This window comes from Benincasa hispida, chromosome 11, assembly GCF_027475165.1.
Source record: "Benincasa hispida cultivar pf3 chromosome 11, pf3_genome.v1.1, whole genome shotgun sequence".
In the NCBI taxonomy this organism is placed as follows: domain Eukaryota; kingdom Viridiplantae; phylum Streptophyta; class Magnoliopsida; order Cucurbitales; family Cucurbitaceae; genus Benincasa; species Benincasa hispida.
The window spans coordinates 4,229,601-4,250,686 of NC_143488.1; the positions used below are offsets into that span (position 1 = coordinate 4,229,601).

The 21,086-nt window shown below is 31.6% G+C and overlaps 1 protein-coding gene across 2 annotated transcripts; it reads left to right on the plus strand.

The window, feature by feature from the left end:
- Positions 1–15,963: 15,963 nt before the first annotated feature.
- On the plus strand, positions 15,964–19,921 carry LOC120091931 (nudix hydrolase 8). 2 transcript variants are annotated; one of them, XM_039050100.2, is made up of 9 exons: positions 15,964–16,560; positions 16,808–17,091; positions 17,543–17,608; positions 17,746–17,883; positions 18,236–18,313; positions 18,421–18,471; positions 19,082–19,116; positions 19,293–19,401; positions 19,482–19,921. In XM_039050100.2, exons 1-9 carry the CDS (start codon positions 16,461–16,463, stop codon positions 19,686–19,688), a joined length of 1,068 nt encoding a protein of 355 aa, XP_038906028.1. In that variant the 5' UTR covers positions 15,964–16,460; the 3' UTR covers positions 19,689–19,921. The 2 variants fall into 2 exon arrangements, 1 of the variants encoding a protein (XP_038906028.1); XR_005485865.2 differs by having other exon boundaries at positions 16,142–16,560; positions 18,541–19,116.
- The last annotated feature ends 1,165 nt before the right edge of the window (positions 19,922–21,086 follow it).

Below are 21,086 nucleotides of genomic sequence, written 5' to 3' on the forward strand. Positions count from 1 at the left end.
TTGAAATTCCCCGCAGCAGAAGAAATCGTGTCCCAACCTCACGAACATTGCAACCGGACACCAGCACTGGGTCTTTCCCATTATTCTCAGGGACGAGAACCGTGCAGAGGTGTGAGCTTACACTTAAATTTAGAATGAGGGAAGGAGAAGAGAACTTAAAGATTATTCTGAGAAAAATTATTTTCTGCAGAACAAAGAGAGAAGGAGATGAAGATCAGAGAATTTTTTATTTTTTATTTTATTTTTTATCTCTACTTTCTTTTACATGATCTTAGGAGTTGAAAAGATTGAGAGAGCTATAACTCCCTCCCCTTTAATAATTAAAAATTTTAATTTTAATAAAATAATATATATTATATATATATATGTTAACTAACTTAAAACATATAAATATTAAGTTAAATGTTATATCACATATAACATATAACCTATAATTTATATTATATCACATATAATATAAACTGTAGTTTTTATATAAATCACATTCATATAATTTAATATTTGAATCACATTCATATAGCATCTCCCTTCATCAAACTATATAAATTTAATATGAATCATATTCATATTAATTTTAACATATAGTTTCCATATGAATCATATTCATGTAATTAATATTTGAATTATATTCAAATATTTATTTCTCTCATAAAATTATATACATTTAATATGAATCATATTCACATTAAATTTTAACATATAGATTTTATATGAATCATATTCACATAATTAATATTTGAATTATATTCAAATATTTATTTCTCTCATAAAACTATATACATTTAATATAAATCTTATTCACGTTAAATTTTAATATATTTTATATGAATCATATTCATATAATTAATATTTGAATCACATTCAAATATTTATTTTTCTCATAAAACTATATATAAATTTAATATGAATCATATTCACATTAAATATTAACATATGAATCATATTCATATAATTAATATTTGAATCATATTCAAATATTTATTTCTATCATAAAATTATATAATGTATCAACATACATTATTTAATTATATCTCATCTAATTAATTTCCTTTAATTAATTTGAACAATTCAAATTAAACCAAAATTAATTTGATTCTCATTAATCCTCATTGAGCTAGCGAAGGGACCTTATAAACCTATACATTGAAGCTCCAATAATACGAGATTAATTGATTAAACTCTTTTAATCAAATTAATCAACATTCATTAACTGTCGGCCACTCCACTAAAGACTAACAACTGAACTCTTCGCACTGTAGATATATTTTTGTGTCCATTGGATATAACCAATCAATAGTTTGTTGACCTTTTACAAATTACTCTTAAGTACAGCTGGGTCAAATTACCGTTTTACCTCTATAGTTACATCTAACTCTATTGATCCCTCTAATGAATAATTAGTCATAGTTCAACTATGACTGAACCCCTTTCGGGCAAGTTGAGTGTGAGGCGTTTATTGTTCAAGCCACGAAATCAGCCCTTAAGGGAGCAATTTATCTTCTTATCCTAACTATAAGAAATGAGTGAATTCCTTTTTATGTAGTGTCCCCAGCTCCCCAATCAGATGAATCCCCAAAATGGTAGGCTTATTGGTTGGCGAATTTGACCACTCTCACCTATACAAATCAAATGATCGCCCTCATAGGCTTAATTCACAACTCACTCAGGATTAAGATCAAGTCACCTATGGTTATCCTAGTGAAATGTAAGTCTCTTCTAGCAACGACGTTATAAAGAGAGACTTAACATTTCGTGGTCCAGTCTTTATACAAACTCTTTTGTATAAGATACCCCCGTTCACATGTCTCCATATGAATTATTAGGATCAAATCGTTTGTAGTACTTTACAATAATTGTAACAATTACAAAGCGAATCATATCAGTAGTGTTACCAGGATAAGGCACCCAACCTTATCCATATACTACAGGCCATTTAGATTATCACTTAAATATGACCCACTTGTATGTTTCCACATATATTTTAAGTTACAGAGATAACCTTGAATCTTAGGTTAATGGATTATTGCACAAGTAATATAAAATTAATCAACCATTGATTCAACTAACATAAAACTATGATGCTTTAGAACATACACCCCAACAGTTAAAGGGCCCCACCATATATGTGAAATTATTTTTTCATATTTTAATTGTGAATATATGCACTAATCATCTATCCCTTGTCTTAGTTGGTCGTATCAAATATCTGAAAATCTAAGTTCAATCCCTAAGTTGAATGGATCCAATTTCAAGATTTTGAAGGAAAACGTAGTGATTCTTCTCGAGTGTATGGATCTGGTTCTTACATTAAGGACAACAAACCTTCTTATACTTAGGAATAGTTGAATACGACTCATATTGAGAAGTGAGAATGGTCAATCGCATGTGTCTTATGTGAAGGAAATCAGACATAAGGATTTCCATGAGCAGCGGAAGTATCATTCAAATTTCAATCGTATATGAACATTAATAATTACAATCACAAATGGAAACAAACAATCATGCACAAAAAGAAATTACAGCATGCTTTTCTAAAGATCAGGGGATAGAACCTTTGAAGACTCATCTTCAATCTCCCTTGATCACAAACGCTCGAACAGACTCCAATACTGCAACATTCAAATGCTTGAACTCAGCAATCTCCAAGATCATGAACAATCGGCAACCGCCACACGAACACCACGAACTCAACGGACGACCTCCAAAAACCTTGACTAGTGTTGAGTTGAGTACGACACCACCACAACGGCTATCTTGGTATTCTCGATGTGAGAATTCAGAAGTATGAGCTCTGTATGGACTTAGTTAGAGGACGAGACTGGAGGAACAATCGTGTAAACGATTGAGCAAGTGGGAGATGAGAATGTCTATCGTATAGATGATGCCTAATCGTTTAAAAACGTTATGCGATCGTTTAGCAAAAGCTGCACGATCGTTTAGCTAATCGGCCAACTGAGTGTCTATCGTATAAAAACACTCCATGATCGTCTAGTCTCTCCACACTGTCGTTTAACAAATCTAATTTACTTGACATACTTTTCGTGAGTAATTTCCAAGAATGGAAATCTCAAATCAACAACTTACCAAATTTAGGAAAACATTTTTTCTTTTGATCTCACGGTTACTATGAAACCACCAATAACCTCCCACTCAATTGGTTATTAGAGAAAAAGAAATGATTATCCAATAATTAATATTATTATAAATATATATGATAACCAACTTATCATACTATATTTATAACCTATAGTTTTAATATTTCATCTCATGAAACATATAAACCATAGCTCTTTTTCTATTCCATGGTCCTTAATGTAAATCTCATTTACATTAACCCTCCACTTGATGTATCTCATACACCATACTGATCATATCATATATAATCGAACTACCTCTTGTCAATTTGAACATTTCAAATCAACACCAAGAATTGATTCTCAACTTGAATCCATTGAGCTACCAAGGGGACTTATGGACCTGTAGCTCGAAGCTCCCACGGTACGTGAATAACTGACTAAACTCTTTAGTCACGGGATCCACCATTTGTTAACTGCCAGGCACTCCACTAAAGACTGGCAGCTGAACTCTTCTTACTACAGATATATTATGTGTCCATCTTAACCAATCAACAGTGTGATAACCCTTCACAGATCGCTCATAAGTACAACTCAGCCAATAATCATTATGCTCTTCTAGTTACATCCAACTCCTTAAATACCAATGATCCCTTTAATGAACATAAGTCCTGGTTCTACTATGACTGAGTCCTCTCTTCCAAAGAGAAGTTGTGGTCACTATGTTCAAGCCCCGGAATCAGCCCTTAAAGGAGCAATCTATCTATTTATCCCTGCTTTGGGGAAGGAGTGAATTCCATCTTGTGTAACTGAGTTCCCAACTCCCAAATCAGACAAGTCCCCAAAAAGGTAGACATGTTGAGTTGGTAATGTGGTCACTCTCACCCATACTAATCAAAGGACCGCCCTCAAAGGCAAAAGTTCCTAAAACACTCAGGATTGAAGTCATGTCACCTATGGTCGTTTAGGTGAGATGTAAGTCTCCAGTATCAACGATGTTATATACAGAGACGAATCATCTCATGGTCTGGTCTTATACAAACTCTTTGTATAAGACATCCCCTTTCGCATGTCTCCACATGAATGGTCAGGATCTACCATCTATAGTAGTTTACAATACTTGCAAACCTTTACAAAGCGGGTCATATCTGTAATGTCACTAGGATCAAAAATCTCTCCTTAATCCTTATACTACAGACCTATTTAGGTTATCATTTAAGGCATGATCCATTTGTATATCTCATATACATGCTTAAGTTTACATACAATAACCATGGAGTTTTGTTTATTGGATATGAGTAAATGCCAGAATGAAACAACACTTATTTTATTCATAACAATGTGTATAGATTACAAACAACGAGACTTTGGTAGAATTAAGACACCAATCCCAACATTATGATCAATTGACACTCCACTCCATAGTCTTTTTGGGGTTCTATTGTAGAGAGTGAAAATGTCAATAAGTTTTTTTGCTCAAATTGAGAAATATTTTGCTAAAGATGAAAACGGGGAAGCAAGTTATTTTTTTGACTTCTTTGACTTTCATGAGGTATAAAGGCAATGGAAACATAAGGGAGTACATTATGGAAATATCCAATCTTGTCTAAAAGTTAAAGGTACTTGATCTTAAGATACATGAAAATTTACTCATACATTTGGTAATTATCTCTCTACCTACCCAATTCACTCAATTTAAGATAAGTTATAATACTTAGAAGGATAAATGAAGTATTAGTGAGCTTATCTCACAATGTGTGTAAGAATAAGATAGGATTAAAAGAGAAATGATAGAAAGTGCTCATTTGACAACTAAATCTTGTGATAAAAAGAAGAGAAAATCTACGGATGCTATAGAAGGGATATCTTAGTAGAATAAGAATAAGAAGCAGGCTATTGAAAATCCTTGTTTTTTCTGCAAAAGGGAATGTCACTTCAAGAAAGTCTGTTCCAAATACACTAAGTGACGTGTAAAAAAGGGTAAACTTTTTACTTTAGTTTATTCTAAAGTTAATTTAGTTTCTATGTCTACAGATACTTGGTAGGTAGATTTTGTTGCTACTACTCACATTGTGAGATAAGCTCATTAATATCCTATTCATCCACCTGAGAATTATAGCTTATTTTAAATTGAGTGAATTGTAAAGAAAGAGAGATAAGTACTATATGTACGAGTAAATTTTCATTTATCTCGAGATCAAGTGCCTTTATCTTTCCGACGAGATTGGACATTTCCCTAATATACTCCTGTATGTTTCCATTACCTTTATACCTCATGGAAGTCAAAAGACTATTTGTTTTCCTTTTTTCATTTTTAACAAAATATTTCTCAATTTGAGTAAGGAACTTATTAGCATTTTCACCCTGCAGAATAGAACCCTGAAAAGACTTCGGAATGGAGTGTCGGATGATCATCAGACACATGCGATTGAATCATTCTCACTTTTCAATATTAGTCACATTGGGTTGTTCTTGGGTAGAAGTAGGTTTATCGGTCCTTAATTCAAGGTCCAGGTCCATACACCCGAGAAGGATCTCTAGAATTTCCTTCCAAATCTTGAAGTATGATCCATTCACATTAGGGATTGAACCCAGATTTCTAGATATTTGAGTAAGACCAACCGAGACAAGGAACAAACAATTAAAGCATATACTCACAATTAAATTATGACAAAATAATTTCACATATATAGTGGATCCCTTTATCAAGATATCTAACACAATATTAATGTCTAACCTTTGGGACAAAATACCAATTATAAATGGTACTCTCAACGTAATAATCAAAGTACTAACCATAGGCTCTATAAAAAAAAAAAAAAAAAAAAAAACCTTTCTTTGTACCAACTATTTTTCACATGAGCAATCCTTATAATTGCAACATACACATTACCACATACATATCCATGATTTGACCAAATAATTATCTTCCCTTGGGTCGATAATCATTCGCATAAATCAATGAATATACACATTTTATATTTTAAAAATTGACAAATCTAAATAAGATAGGCTACTTTGGTGACATATTATTTTGACCAATTCAATCAAAAATATAAGACACAATAATATAGTAATTTTATATATATTATTGTACATAATGGGAGATGGTCACAAATAATTATCAATCAAATTTAAATTTAATTTTACTAAATTTATCGAACAAAACCTCTTTAACCCTAATTAGGGCTATAAAAAATCCCAATTATCAACCAATTTCTGCAACAATTACGCCTAGGGAAAATGGGATTTAGTTCCAGGAGAATCCATGATGCACAAACAATGACAGCCCGACAACTTTTAGTGACGTACAAAATATGACGACAATAGCACCCTATATAGAAACCTCTCGGGTTTGCATTTCGAATTCCATTTTGAACCTTTTTCACAAAAAAATTTATCACATATGACATGGACTTACAAGACTCAACTTAGAAACATCAAACAATAATCAAATCAACACTAAAACTGTAAATCTAAGATACAAAAACAAAAACAAAAACAAAAATAAAAACATCTATTATGCAAACCTCAAACCTTTTTTTACCAAAAGTTGAATCAAAACAATAGAAAACAATAAAAAAAAAAAAAAAAAAACTCGACAATCTAACATGAAACCCAGTCATTCAATGGGTTCTATAAGGAGTGCATCTGATAATAGGGGCATTTGATAAAAGAAGTGCATCTGATAAGAGGGGCATCAGATGCACTCTATTTTGTGCATTTATTAGCATACACCCCTCTTATCTGCAATGAAAACAAACCCCACTACCAGTTAAGCAACGTCTCTAGTGACATCTCCCACAAGAACCACAAACTGGTCTATCCTCTCTAACAGTTAAGGATTGGGAATACTGTTGCTTGTAATGTCTTAAAGGTCTGTCTGAGCTTTGGCTCTTTTGCGAGGGCATGGATGGCCTTTGATTTGCCTTCCTCTTCGACCTGAAGAGGATTCTAGTCCTAGCCACTTTAGGTACTCAACCCTTATTGGGGAGTCTATCTAAATTGCTAAGTAGAGTGCTTCTGTATGAATGGTCGAGTTAAAGGCTTGAACCAAGTCTTGCACCCCATCCTTCAACCCGTGAACAAACCTTTCTACTCTTTTAACCTTCGTGGCAATAGTGTTAGAAGTAAAGCAAGATAACTAACCAAATTCTTGATCATACTCCTCCACAGTCATGTTGTCCTGCTTCAAATCCAAAAATTCTTTCTATTTGTTATATCTCAAGTTAGTAAAGAAATATTTTTCATAGAAGCGCTCATTGAATTGCTCCCACATTACTGGTCCGACACCAGTATTTATCATCCTCTTTGTTGACTGTCACCGGATTTGGGCATTATATATAAGCATGAAGACAACATATTGAACCTTCTGATCATCTAGACATTTCATATATTATTGTCTCTATTGTGAACAATTACAACTCTACCTTAGTAGGGTCTTTCGGTGACTCATTGAAGGTGTGAGGATTGTATTTTCTAAAATCTCGCAGGTGTTTTGCTTTAGTGAACAAGTCTTGTAAGTTTTGACTTTGGGTATGAACCTATGTCATCTAGACCTGTTGGGGTAGTACTTGTTGTGACTAAGCATGATGGACAATCTATTTTGCCATCATGTTCTTTATCTTTCCCATCACAGCTGTTATAACAACTTCTCCTATCGTTCCGACCATTGCAGTATAATCGATCGGGAAGACTGGTGGAATCTGTGTCTAAGGAGGCACAGTTGTATGACGGGTCTGACTTCCCATTTCAACTCTTTGTCCCCCTAACCCATAAGGGCCAAGTGGCAAAAGGGATCTTCCGATGCAAAAGTGTCACGGACCTGAAGGTTCTATACTTCTGGGTCCCGAACTTCTGGATTTCATCCCCCTCTAGTGTTCCTATCTCGACTACTTTTTCCTTTAACTTGTGATGTCATTTCTTAACAACCATGCATAATCAACCTATATCAATTCTTAGTCGAGAAAACATGTCGGTTATGGCATTAAATTAGGCAGGGTCTTGTGCATATTATCTAGGAACATTTTCTTAATTAACATACCTGCGATGACAAAGAATCAGTTACTGGCTAAACGGGACAATCTAGACTTACATTGTAAATTAGTCTATAAAACCTAAGAACTTAGACTCTGATACAAACTATAAAGATCCTACTTTCTATGATTACTAATTGGATAATTACCTTATACATGCATAAATTTGAATGTAAACTTTTTACAATATAAGCAAAAGAATCAAACCATTTTATAAAGTAAATACCTTAATAAGATAAAAGTTCAAAAATCATAAAACCTTTAAGACTATCAATTAAAACATGAAAACATGAGCAAAAACATCTAACTGGTCCCAATGACATGTTTACAGATTCTTCTTGATATTTGTCGACTTGTCCTTGCCTTTACCTGAAAAACATATCATAAGAAAGAGTGAATGTAAAAAAAAAAAAGACTCAGTAAGTAACCCTACTACCGAGGTCAGGCTATGCATTAATATCTAATAAATGCAACATACTAGTGGGACATGCAATCATCAACTAATCTTGGATGGCCATCTAACGAACGATTTAACTCATCCTAATACGCAACTTATGGCCCGAAGGCACACAAACATAGTAGGGAACTCGTGGGCACCTTGTAACATAGCAGGAAACCCGTCAACTTTCGGTATCATAATAGAAAATCCATCGGTTTCCAACAACATAGTAGGAAACTAATAGATTTCATGTAACATAGTAATGTTAGGAGGATAAATCACCACATACTTACTTAACATACAACATATTACCAATTGGTCCCACAACATAAATTATAATGCATAACACAATTTCATCATGCTCGGGATAAACTTTCAACCATAAATCATAGTACACATCACACTTCCATCATGCTCATAAAACAACTCTACTCATATTTATTGTTCAATATTATCCAGATAAATCAAACACTATCATACTATCTATGTCGCCTAACTCAAGGACGGTTCCAGTAGTAAGATTACTTACCTTAAAATTAAGGGCTAAATAACAAACCAATCCATCTTCCTCCTAGTTTAGATAAATCTAAGTTCAATGGCCCTAACACAAAACACAAACATCTTAGTTCCAAACTTCAGGGTCCAATTCCAAAACATACATTTAACTTATCACATAATTCCATACTACTTACCCATGTAGTTTGAATTAAAGTTAACTCAAAAACTCAAACCACTATTGGGGTCAGACTGTGTATTTTATAGAGTTTTAATGACTTTGTTATGAACTTTGAGCTAGTTGAATTTGGACTCAACTTTTGAGTTTGGGCTCATTTGGGCTTAATTCTATCTTTTCAATAGGTTTGAGTTATCAAATTAACCCATTTTCTTTTTAGTAAGCTTGAGCTAGATTAGCTTTGAATCCAACAGTCAACGAGACATAATTTGATTGGACAAGCTTATGTCATCTAATGGATCAATATTAGACAAGTGATATTATTTGATGGGCTTTCTACACATATAACCAATAAATAGACCCAATTACACCATTGTCCAAATTTTACGTTTTTTACAATCATTTTAGATAAAAGTCTAACCTAATTTACTTTTTTAGCATTCCTATATATATATGTACACATCAAAAGATACATGTCACGGAAGTTTCTCGGATTATGAATCCCAAAATAATCTTCTTTCCAAAATCTACATAAGTATATTTGATATATACTTATGTAGGTTTCCCTCATAGACAAAAAGAAGAATCGGCGAGAAGTTTCGAAGAAGAAAATAAGGTATATTTGATATGTACAACACAAAATATTTTTTATATATTTGAATTTTCTAGAAATAAAGTCGAGTATATTTGATAAGTATATAAACAAGACAATTTATATAATATATTGTCTTATATATCAAATAATATATATTATGTATATTTACATGTTTCAATAAAATTGTAAACATACAAAAAAAAAAAAAAATCATAGTATATGCAACATATATTTATATATATTCGTCATATACTTGTAGATGCTCTAAACCCAAAAACTCGGGATATGTTCTAATTAATTTTTTTTTCCTCCATTCAATTTTGGCTAAATCGCCATTTTTTTTTTAAGAATAAAAAAATCTCACTAATTTTAAGGAAAATCAAGTTTGGTTTAAAATTAAATCTAATCAATACACAAAATCAATTCTCGAATAATTTTATCAATACTCATAAATGTGAAAGTGCTCTCTCTAGTTTTACCATTTTCATCCCTTTTTCAAGTATAACAAATGTTTGAGAGTTTTGAAGGTCGAAACTCAAGAAAATGAATAGATGTTTTTTCTGAGAGTGCAAAAAAAAAAAAAAAATGAAAATATTGAAAAATCGAAAAATCAAATTAATTCAAATTGATCTACTGATTTGATATAGTTTTTTTTTTTTAAATATAAAATCGGAGTTCATATTTGAAAAAATTTAAAAAGTATTTGTTTGGATTAGATTTTTATTGAAAAAAAAAACTAATCAAAATCGAATCGAACTGAACCAAAAGTATATATCCTTAAAAATAAACTCTAACATGAGGTATCTTTTAATTATATTATGAAACATATATATTTAGTGTTTAGAAAAAAGACTCATTATTATAGATTGTATATGTTCTTTATTTAGAAAGTACAAAAAAAATATCCACTTTCAATCTATAAAAAAGAAATGGAACCAATTTTAGTTTGAAATTAGTAAAATGATCAATGGAAAACAAAATTGGAGATGAAAATTAAAATTTAGAAAAGAAAAAAAAAGTTAAAAACCGAGAACCAAATCGATAATAAATCGGATCAAATAAAAATCAATTTATTAGTTTTGTACTTTATTGGGCATTGATTTGAATCTCTTCTTTATAAAACCTATTCATTTGGTTTGGTTCTAGGTTACCCCAAAACCGACCAAACTAAACCAACTACCACCCCTAATTTTTACCACAAAACTATATGCTCGTTGGTTTAGCATTTTTCTCCTTCATTCGATATTTTACTATTGATTTTTCTAACAAATATAAATGCAAGTGTAGACTAAATCTTTCGACATTAATTATGGCTTCTATTTAATTCCTAAACTTTAAAATATTTCAATTACATGTCTAAAATTTTGATTTAAATCTTTGATTATATATGTCATCCAAAATAATACAATTTAGATGAGGTAAATGAGTATTCTAAATATATCAATTTATACAATTTCCTAAGCTTTCATAAATAAATTGCAGGTAATTTTAATTTTCAATGGTATTTCATTGATCAAGTATAAACATCCATTTTATAACAAGGTGAATACAAGAAGATAGAATCAATATTCCTAAACATCAGGAAAAAATATAATAAGATATAGTAAGAGATTTAAAGAAAAAATATAAACAAATCTAAGTAAGTCTAATATTTATAAACGAAACAATGTAAACTATGCGTTAGAATTATTTTTAAAAATCTTCAATATATCAATTCTAATTGTTCATTTTATTAATTTGTTAATTAAAGAAGTCTACACATATGTAAGAACGGATACATTGACGATTTTCAAAGATATTCTTAATAAATATACTAAATTGATTTATTAAGACAATTTAAAAGTTTAATTGAATCAAAGTCTCACACAATATTTTTCGAACAAAATCTAGAGATTTGTGTAAATTGATACATGATATTTTTAATGTTTCAAAGATTTTTTTAAATACAGTAGAATGATTGATTTACTCTCATGTCGTTGAAATATATCTTTAGAAATTTAGGGCTTATTTGATAAACACTATTTTCACCTTCAAATTTCTTCATTTGCATCTACGTTTTACCAATGATTTAAAAATCCAAGCCAAAATTTGAACCTAAAAAAAATAACTTTTAGGTCTTGTTTGGTAACCATTTTATTTTTTGTTTTTGTTTTTGAAAATTAAGTTTATAGACACTACGTCCACCTCCAAGTTTCTTCATTTGTTATCTACTTTTCACTAGTGGTTTAAAAAACTAAGTCATATTCTGATAACAAAAAAAAAAAAAAAAAAAGTAGTTTTCAAGTTATTTTTGTTTTTGAAATTTGACTAAAAATTCAATCATTGTACTTAATAAAGATGCAAATAATTATAAGAAATGTGAATGAAATATGCTTAATTTTCAAAAACAAAAACAAAAAGTCAAATGATTATGGCCTACAACTTGTTTTTGGAGTTTTGAATTTGGTTAAGAATTTAACCATTTTAAAAAAAATGTAAATTATTGTAAGAAATTAAGAGAAATATACTTAATTTTTAAAAAACAACGCAAACAAAATGGTGACCAAACTTGATAATATGATCCAATCATGAAGGCTAAATATGTAATTTAACCGTTAAAAGATAATAACAATAATTAACTATTATCCACATAAGCTATTGTCCAACACAGTTGTACAAGTCAAATCACGTGGTGCAAAACGTACCGCCAATTAAAAAAAAAAAAGTAAGAAAATGCATTTTTCGTCACGCTCTTCCAGGAGCGCGTGCTCGACACGTGGTTTATATTTTTAATATAGCCAATGTAACTGCCTCATGTTTTAACATGCGTGCACCAAATATGTTGGAAACTACCTTGGAATTTTAATATATTTTAGTGTATTTTTTTTTTTGGGTAAAGGAATAATAAAATAGTGGAATGATTAAAATATATTGATTAATGTTAAATTACAAGTGTCTAATGAGACCCCAGGATTTAAAAATTGTGATGTGTAAAACTTGAATAATTTAATTTTGTATCTGATATCGATAGGTTCTTTTACCTTCAAATTTTAATGTCACATTCCTCTCTTATTCATTAAATACTTCTTAAAGTCTAAAAATTCATTTAACATAAAATTTGAAATTTAAAGTTATAAATACATTGAAAACTTAATAAACACAATTTGTTTGATGTTGATATGTTATGTTGGAGCCTTGAAAGTAGCGGTTCGAGACGACGTGTTTGTGGTAGTAGAAGTTGATTATGTAAACTCAAAATTGGAAATTGATTGTTTGTACGTCACTACTTTGTTACAAAAGAAGAAAGAAATTGGTGAATTTATTAAGGTATAGATGATCAAATTCACTGTTTTCAAAATTTTGTATTTCACCATTAATGTGAAACTAATTTTGTTAACCCATGAAACGGCTCAATGGGTGTCACAAACAAGAGTGTCATCGATTTAGTTGGAAGAAGTTTTAGAAGAGATTTGGAAAACTTATGTGCACGAACGAGAGTTTATGTTATATGGGTGGATTTTCACATGAAATTTGATGGTGACTTTTTTAAGAAGGACTTTCTAGCTTCGTTTTTTCTTTCGTGTTGTCCGTTAAAAAAAGAAAAATTTAGAAAGTTTAAAGATTCATTTGATATTAGTTTAAAACTAAGAGACCCGTTTGATACCGTTTATAAATCAAACTTGTGGTTTTTCCATCGTCAAGCTACTACGCATAAACAAAGTAAGTAATCTTATTATCAAATTATTTAAATAATAATAATTTTGGACAAAGCATCCACTAACATAATGTGTGTCCAATAAATAAAAATTGAATATTAATATTGCATCTCTTCTCTAATTTGTGACAATATAGAGAGATGAGTAAGCCACATTAATCAAAGTTTTATAATTGAATGTTAACAAACTCTCACATCAAAATGACCTAATTTCCACATCTGCAAATTCAACTACCAAATATTAATATTGGAGATCTTTAATGGGAAAAATATATATTTGTGTCATCATACAATAATTCAAATACAACTCATTATATATATTTTTATTTTCATTTTTTTAATGTTGAGGTTTAGTTTTTGTCATTCTATATACATGTGTGGTCATTTGTGATTTGATTTATGTTGTGTATTTTACCATATATAACTCAAACAATACTTATTAGATAATTATTAAAGCTCCCACTCACAATCATTCAATAATCAATTTTATACATTGAAATCAAAATCTTATTACAGAAAAAATTGAGACTTTTATTGAATCCACAATATAAGTAGAAGTACTAAGTTTGTGAAGAGAAAATTAACCCCATTTTGCCCGATCCTCAAATTATATCATAATCAATCTGATCTTAAGATCAATAATTGATATCTACTTCCATATTGAGAATCTATGGATTGAATCATATTCTATATGATTCAATATGTTTATAAAATAATAATTCAAATATATGTAATAATAATTACCTAAATATTTAATTACCCACTAATTAATTATTTCCAACCATTCTAGACAATGACTTGTGTGTTTTAAGCCACATGTAATCAAAGTTAGCTGGGATTTAAAATATTGGTTTTTTGTTGAATTATGAGTAGAGAAACATTCCAAGTATAAGCTGACAAGACTAACCTAACCAATGCTTAGTAGCTTATCCATTTGAAACACCAACATATTCTCTTGTTTTTGGGTAGTGGAATATGCCTTGGATTTCCACTCTCTTCAAAGTTAATTTCTCTTGTTTTTTCCATTTCTCTTGTTCATTTTATAATTATATCAACATTGATAAGTTTATTTATTTAGTATTAACTTTAGAAGTTTTAATAATACCCATTTGCATTTTTCTATGTTCATTAAATATATTACATTTTTTAATGGTGGAGAGCTCGCATCGAAACATTAAAATTTCTGGTAGATATAAACTTACACAGGATATTGAGGGTTGACTAAGAATCTCGAAAGGGCTCATAACCTAAGTTCGGGAGAGCATCTTGACTTAGTAATCAAACTTTGCCTCACATGCTTATTAAACAAATGTTAGCTAGTTTGACGAAGACAAATGCTACAGATAAAGTGAGTAGTTAAGCAGAATAGGGTAATGCGGTCATACGAGGTGATATAGGAATTATTCTTGCCTATAGAGCAACTTAGAAGGGCTTTGATGATTTCTGGAATGGATCAGAATCGATCAGACTATGTATTTTCTTAAGATGGTAATTTTTTTTTGTTGTTTTTCCTTGTAAATAAAAAAATAGAGTGACGTAGTCTATAAATAAATGTTATCAAATTCTTTTAAAAGAAGAGTATATTTTGTATGTGTGTCACTTTATTTCATTCAAATCTTGTTGCAACCTGAGGTTTAAGTTGAGGGAAGACTCAATCGTATTCATTCTCACTCTAAAACCTAAACTTGTCAAATTGTATTAATTTTCACCTTAAACTATCAATTTAATCAAATTATGCACCTTTAATTTAAATAAGTGTTACAACCTTAACCTTAAACTTCAAAAAGTTTAAAACCCTCTAATATAAGTTCTAGTTCCAAATATCATTAAAAAAATATTTTATATGTGTAAAATGAATTATAAAACATTTATTGATATATACGACAAAAAAATGATAAAATTGTAGATAAACAGCATTATTCCATGATTAATTTTTTTAGGACAATATGTAGAGTAGGGGATCGAACTTCTGACCAAGTTCATGTCAGTTAAGTTATACTCATATTGACTATTCAGTTAATTTGTTCATCGGTTAAAATTATTTTTTTTTTTTACCAAAGCTTTATTTCATCAAAATTAATAACCTCATGAAATTTTTGACACTACATTTTTGTGAATTACAAAAATGTACCAAAAGTAAAAATTGTACTACTAATTAAAGTTTGGAGTCTAATATGAGAAATTGAAAGTTAAAAATCCAAATTAATACAACTACACAAGTTTAGGATTCAAACTTGCATTTCTTCCTCAAATTTAAAAACTAAACTCGATTTTAATTAAGTTTAATATGAGTATAGCTTAATTGACGTAAAATTATATTATCAAATTTTTTAAAGTATGGGATTCCATCACCCACCCAACTTATGGTAAAAAAAGAAAAAGAAAAAGAAAATTCAAAACCAAGTTTAGAAAATTTTCTTAAAAAATGGCCAACTCAAGTATATATTTCGATATTCGAATCTCCCATTGATTAAAAGAATAAAACTCCGATCTTTTCTGGTTCCCTGATTCCGTCCTCCAATGGATTTGAAGATATTTTAATGGTGCATGATTTTCATGTAAACTAATTCGATAAAAAAAAAAAAAATTTGTTTTATACAATTCATGAATCCTAATTTGCCAGAAGGATCGCTGGAGTTCACTTCATTGTCGTTTTCATACACCCCACCAAAACCCCAATACCACACATTATATGCAATTGCAATTCTGTCACTTCAAATCTCTTTGTTTCCTTCCTTAATCTCTCTCTCAATTCCATCACTATTTTTACTCAGCTCTTTAATTTCTGCGAATCCCCTTTTCTTCTTGTTCCCTCCGAATTTCGATCATTTCTATGGGTTTTCTTTACATTTAAGTACAAGGGTGTTCGTTTTTGGAGTTTTTATGAAAACCCCACTTCGTTTTTTGAGGATTATTTGAGTTTCTTCTCTGTTTTTTCAACCCCCATTAATGGAAATGTCGTTGTTGGAACCAAAAACTGTGGTTTCTTCCCCATTTTCGAGCTTCAGACACCAAGTTCGGAGGTTTTCTAGCTGTTCTTCTTGTTTAGGTATTCTCTTTGAATGCTTTATATGTTGGGTTTGATTGTTTCTTTCTGCTACATTTAATGTTTGATTGATGATACCACCCATTTTTGTTTTCTTGTTTTTCATTTTTTCCTTGAAATTTGTTTGGCAGATGTTTTATAGACCTAACATTTTTTGTTTCTTTGAGGTTGGATGGTTATGGATGATTGGATCTTTTGGGAAGATTAATGTTGAGTTCTTTTGAAATTTGGTTTCCATTTTTGTGTTTAGGGAGATTTTCCAGGGCTTCTTATTCAAATGGTGTGCCAAACAAGGCATATTGTAGTGGAGCTGTGAGTTCAATTGGCCAGGAAAAACTACCGGCTGAAGCTTTTACACATCAGATAAATGGAACAAATGTATTGAGTTCAAAGCTGTTTTCAAGAGATTGTAGATTGTTAGATGCAGTTGATGATCGATATGATGGAATTGTTATTGATCCAAATGGATTGCCTTCAAATCCGATCGTCTTTTCGTCCAATCTTCGTTTCTCTCTGTCTCATTGGAAAAAGAAGGTAAAACTTCTCTATGTCAAGTTAGATGTTTATATTTCCACTAAAGATTGAAGTGATGTCTTCACTTAAATCATGTATAATTTGCTCGTTTCAAAATCGTATTTTAGTTAGATGTAAGTAATCTACACGAGCACGTAACATATAGATTTCTGCAATCTTTTGGTTGTCATGCCTATTTGATCATTCTTCAAAAGAAATCAGATGTCACCAAATTTCAACCTGTTCAAATTCTTGAGAATCAGATGTCATGTAGAAACCTCAAAATTTTCAAAATTTTCTCAACTGCACCTAGACGATGGGATTCTTGCATCATGAATTACAAATTCCACATATATTTCACACCTTAATTTTCTTGTCCAATTCAATCTAGTTCCATATTTCAGGTGCAATAGAGGCATAAACTACTACATATTCAGTGAGGATAGTATACTGAGAATCTCTTCTGCTGCAGGGAAAGAAGGGAGTTTGGCTTAAGTTGCTAGTCGAACAGTCAGAGCTAATTCCGATCGCCCTGAAGGTGAGTCTTCATTCTACTCAGATTTCAGTCAATCCTATCTTTATTTCGTTTTGATGGAAACTGATTCGCTCAAAGTGAGGAGAATGTCTATTTGTTTGCTTAGCATGTCCCTCTAAGACTAGTTATTTGGTTCACAGGCAGGATTTCAGTACCATCATGCTGAGCCAGATTACTTGATGTTAACATATTGGATACCCGATGGACCCTGCATGCTTCCTGCAAATGCTTCGCATCACGTCGGGGTTGGAGGATTTGTCATCAATGATAGAAATGAGGTATATTCTTTGGTGCAACGTTAAATTGCCTTGCTTTGCTTAAAGTTCGACAATTTAATTTCACAAACCTTGGATGTCTTTTTCAAGGTGTTGATGTTAAAGAGTCTGAAGAAGCATATCAATATGATATAAAGTTCTATTTTCTCGACTCATTGTTTACCACAAGTTCTAGTCGGTCACACAAGCCTTATTTTCGACATTCATGTAAATTGACTCTGGAAATCTCTCTTTCATAGCAGAGTTGGCCTCTAAAGAGCTTGTCTATTGATCAGCCAATCTCCAACATTGATAAATATTAGATTCAAACAATATGCTTAATCTAAACTATATTTATCTGATTCATTGACAACAGGTCTTGGTAGTGCAAGAAAAATACTGTTCTCCAACATTTGCTAATTTTTGGAAAATACCAACTGGTTTCATTGTTGAGGTACTTGGTTTTAAGCCCGGTTCATCGTCCTGCTTGCACGTGTTAGATTCGAAGATTCTGTTTTTATTTTATTATATAAGTCTTGAATTTATTTTAATATTGATCAGAAGGAGGAGATCTATACAGGAGTTACTAGAGAAGTTAAAGAGGAAACTGGTGTAAGTATTTTCTGTCAAGCCTTTCTACTACTCTAAGCTTTCTTTAACAACTTTTCTTTCGTCCTTCAGAGAAAAAAGAAACGAAGATTTGAATTAATCGACAAGAGAAAAGGTAGAGAGAACCTCCCAATTAGCCAAAGGAGTTACAAAAGATCTCTTATCGACTTAGATATCAAACCAATAATTACAAAAGATCTTAGAGAAAGCATTCAATCACAAAAAACATAACTTCGTTTGTATCTTCTTTGTACAGTGGAAAAGTATTGTTGAAAGTTCTGTTGTTTCTTTCTAGCCAAATTGTGACCCACATAAGAGTCCCCACTGGAAGGTATCCTCCAAAACGTCATCGTCTTGTCAGAGAAGTCCCGATGAAAGATGCTTCGACCAAAAATATCGCCTTGCAGGGGATTATATTATTTGTACTCTAATATCATGTTGATCTTACAATGAATGCAAACTTGAACAAAGAATTTAACTTCAGAAATCTTCCATCTTTCAAATAAACTCAGCAATTCCTTTTACAGGCTTCTGAGATAAGCTTTATGTATCTATTTAAGATGGCTGATCAAGTTTGTGGGTCCTAATAGATTCTCTTTGCTCTGATTTGCAGATTGAGACTGAATTTGTTGAAGTAATAGCTTTCAGGTAAAAACCAATTGATTTTCTTCATCTATAAAGAAAATTTTGAATTTCCCGCACTATTTCATCTGGTCGACTGTCAATCGAGATTCGAGTATAAGTTTTCTGATGCAATGTATTGCACCCAACTTCTTCAAACTCGGTCAATGAGATATAACATTGTTTCTCATCTGTTGTTCTAGGCATGCTCACAATATAGCATTTGGGAAATCGGATTTGTTCTTTGTCTGCATGCTTAGACCTTTATCGACTCAGATTATCGTCGATGATCTCGAAATTCAAGCAGCAAAGGTAAATTTTCTGAACTTAGACTAATCACCCCTTTGCTGTTTTGTGCATTGAAAGCTTAAATCATTTCTCTGGTAATTCAGTGGATGCCTTTAGCTGAATTTGTGGAGCAATCTCTTGTAAAAGAAGATGTGATGTTTAAGAAGATTATCGACATCTGCATCGCCCGACTGGATAAATATTATTGTGGCTTAAACGTTCATCAACTCGTCTCGAAATTTGATGGCAAACTGTCATCGCTTTATTACAATATCATCGATGGAGAAGATTTAAACTGTACTGGAAAATGAAGGACACGACCTGGCCTGGTCATTGCCAATTTGATGTGTTTGTTGTAGTTTCATCCACTATGTTCATAGCTGATATAGTAGAGAGCATGTAATTACAAAACTCTTTGTAGTATATAGCATTATTGTTAGAGCACATTTAGGTGTGCTTCTTTGTACATGTCTGACTATATAAATAAACAAGAAAATGCTATTTTATATTCATAATCCATTCCAAACGGATTTGAATTCCATCACATCATTTGGTTACTATTTCTTGTTTCTTTGTTCTCTAAAATTTTAAAGGATAAATTACGAGTTTAATTGTTTAATTTTTCAAATTTGTATCTATTTGGTTCTTAAACTTTCAAAATTGTCTAGTAGGTCCTTAAACATTTAATTTTGTATCTAATAATGAGAAAAGATCAGGCTCAAACATGTTCATGCACCTTTGAAAGTAAGTGTAGTTTAACATGCAATTTATAATTTTTACTTAATTTTAATGCATGTTGAATTGGATTCAACACCTATTCAATTTTCTATATAGCATATTTAAGAGGCTAAGTGTCAAACCCCTAAAATTGAAGCATATGACATGGTAGGTGGACTATGTCAAAGAGGTGCAGAGTGTCATGGTCATGCTTGTCCAGGATCTATTGTCCATAGCCGCATGCCCAATCCAACCCCCTTTTATCATGCTTTCATATTATGTATTTTCATTAGTTAAGTTAGCTTGCTTTCCTTGTACTTTTTGTTCTAAGTGATCGCTCGCCCTTTTGCATATGCAAGGGTGCCAGTTGGCTTTTTGTTCAGAATACACTATATAGGGATAAGACTAACTATCAATTCCCCATACCCGGAGTGGTATGCTATAAAGTCATTGTTGTTGCTCATTGCTTTCTAGTCGACTACAATTGAAACATACGAGCGGTCATTGTTGTTGCTCTATAGCTGAAGATACAAAATTGTGGTGAAGATCATGATTTATGGATGTAAGAAGAGCGTACGATCGATACCTGGGATAAATTGAAACAAGAACTTCGTTCGCAGTTCTTTCCTGAGAACGTTGAGATTTTGGCCCGATGAAAACTCCAAGAATTGAAACATACGAGCAACATCCGAGATTATGTGAAGCAATTTACGGGACTTATGTTAGACATACATGACATGTCCGAGAAAGACAAAGTTTTATGTTTTGTCAAATGGTTGAAATCGTGGGCAAGGTCGAAGCTGTATGAACAGAGAGTACAAGACCTCCCTTCTGCCTATGCGGCAACAGAATGATTATATGACCTCAGTACAAACTCTCAAGACGTGAGGAAACAGCCAACTTCCTCAAATGGAGGGAATAAAAACAATCGTTCAAGCCCTCCCAGGCCTGAGGGAGGAGACAAGAACACCGGGGGGGGGGGGGGGGGGGGG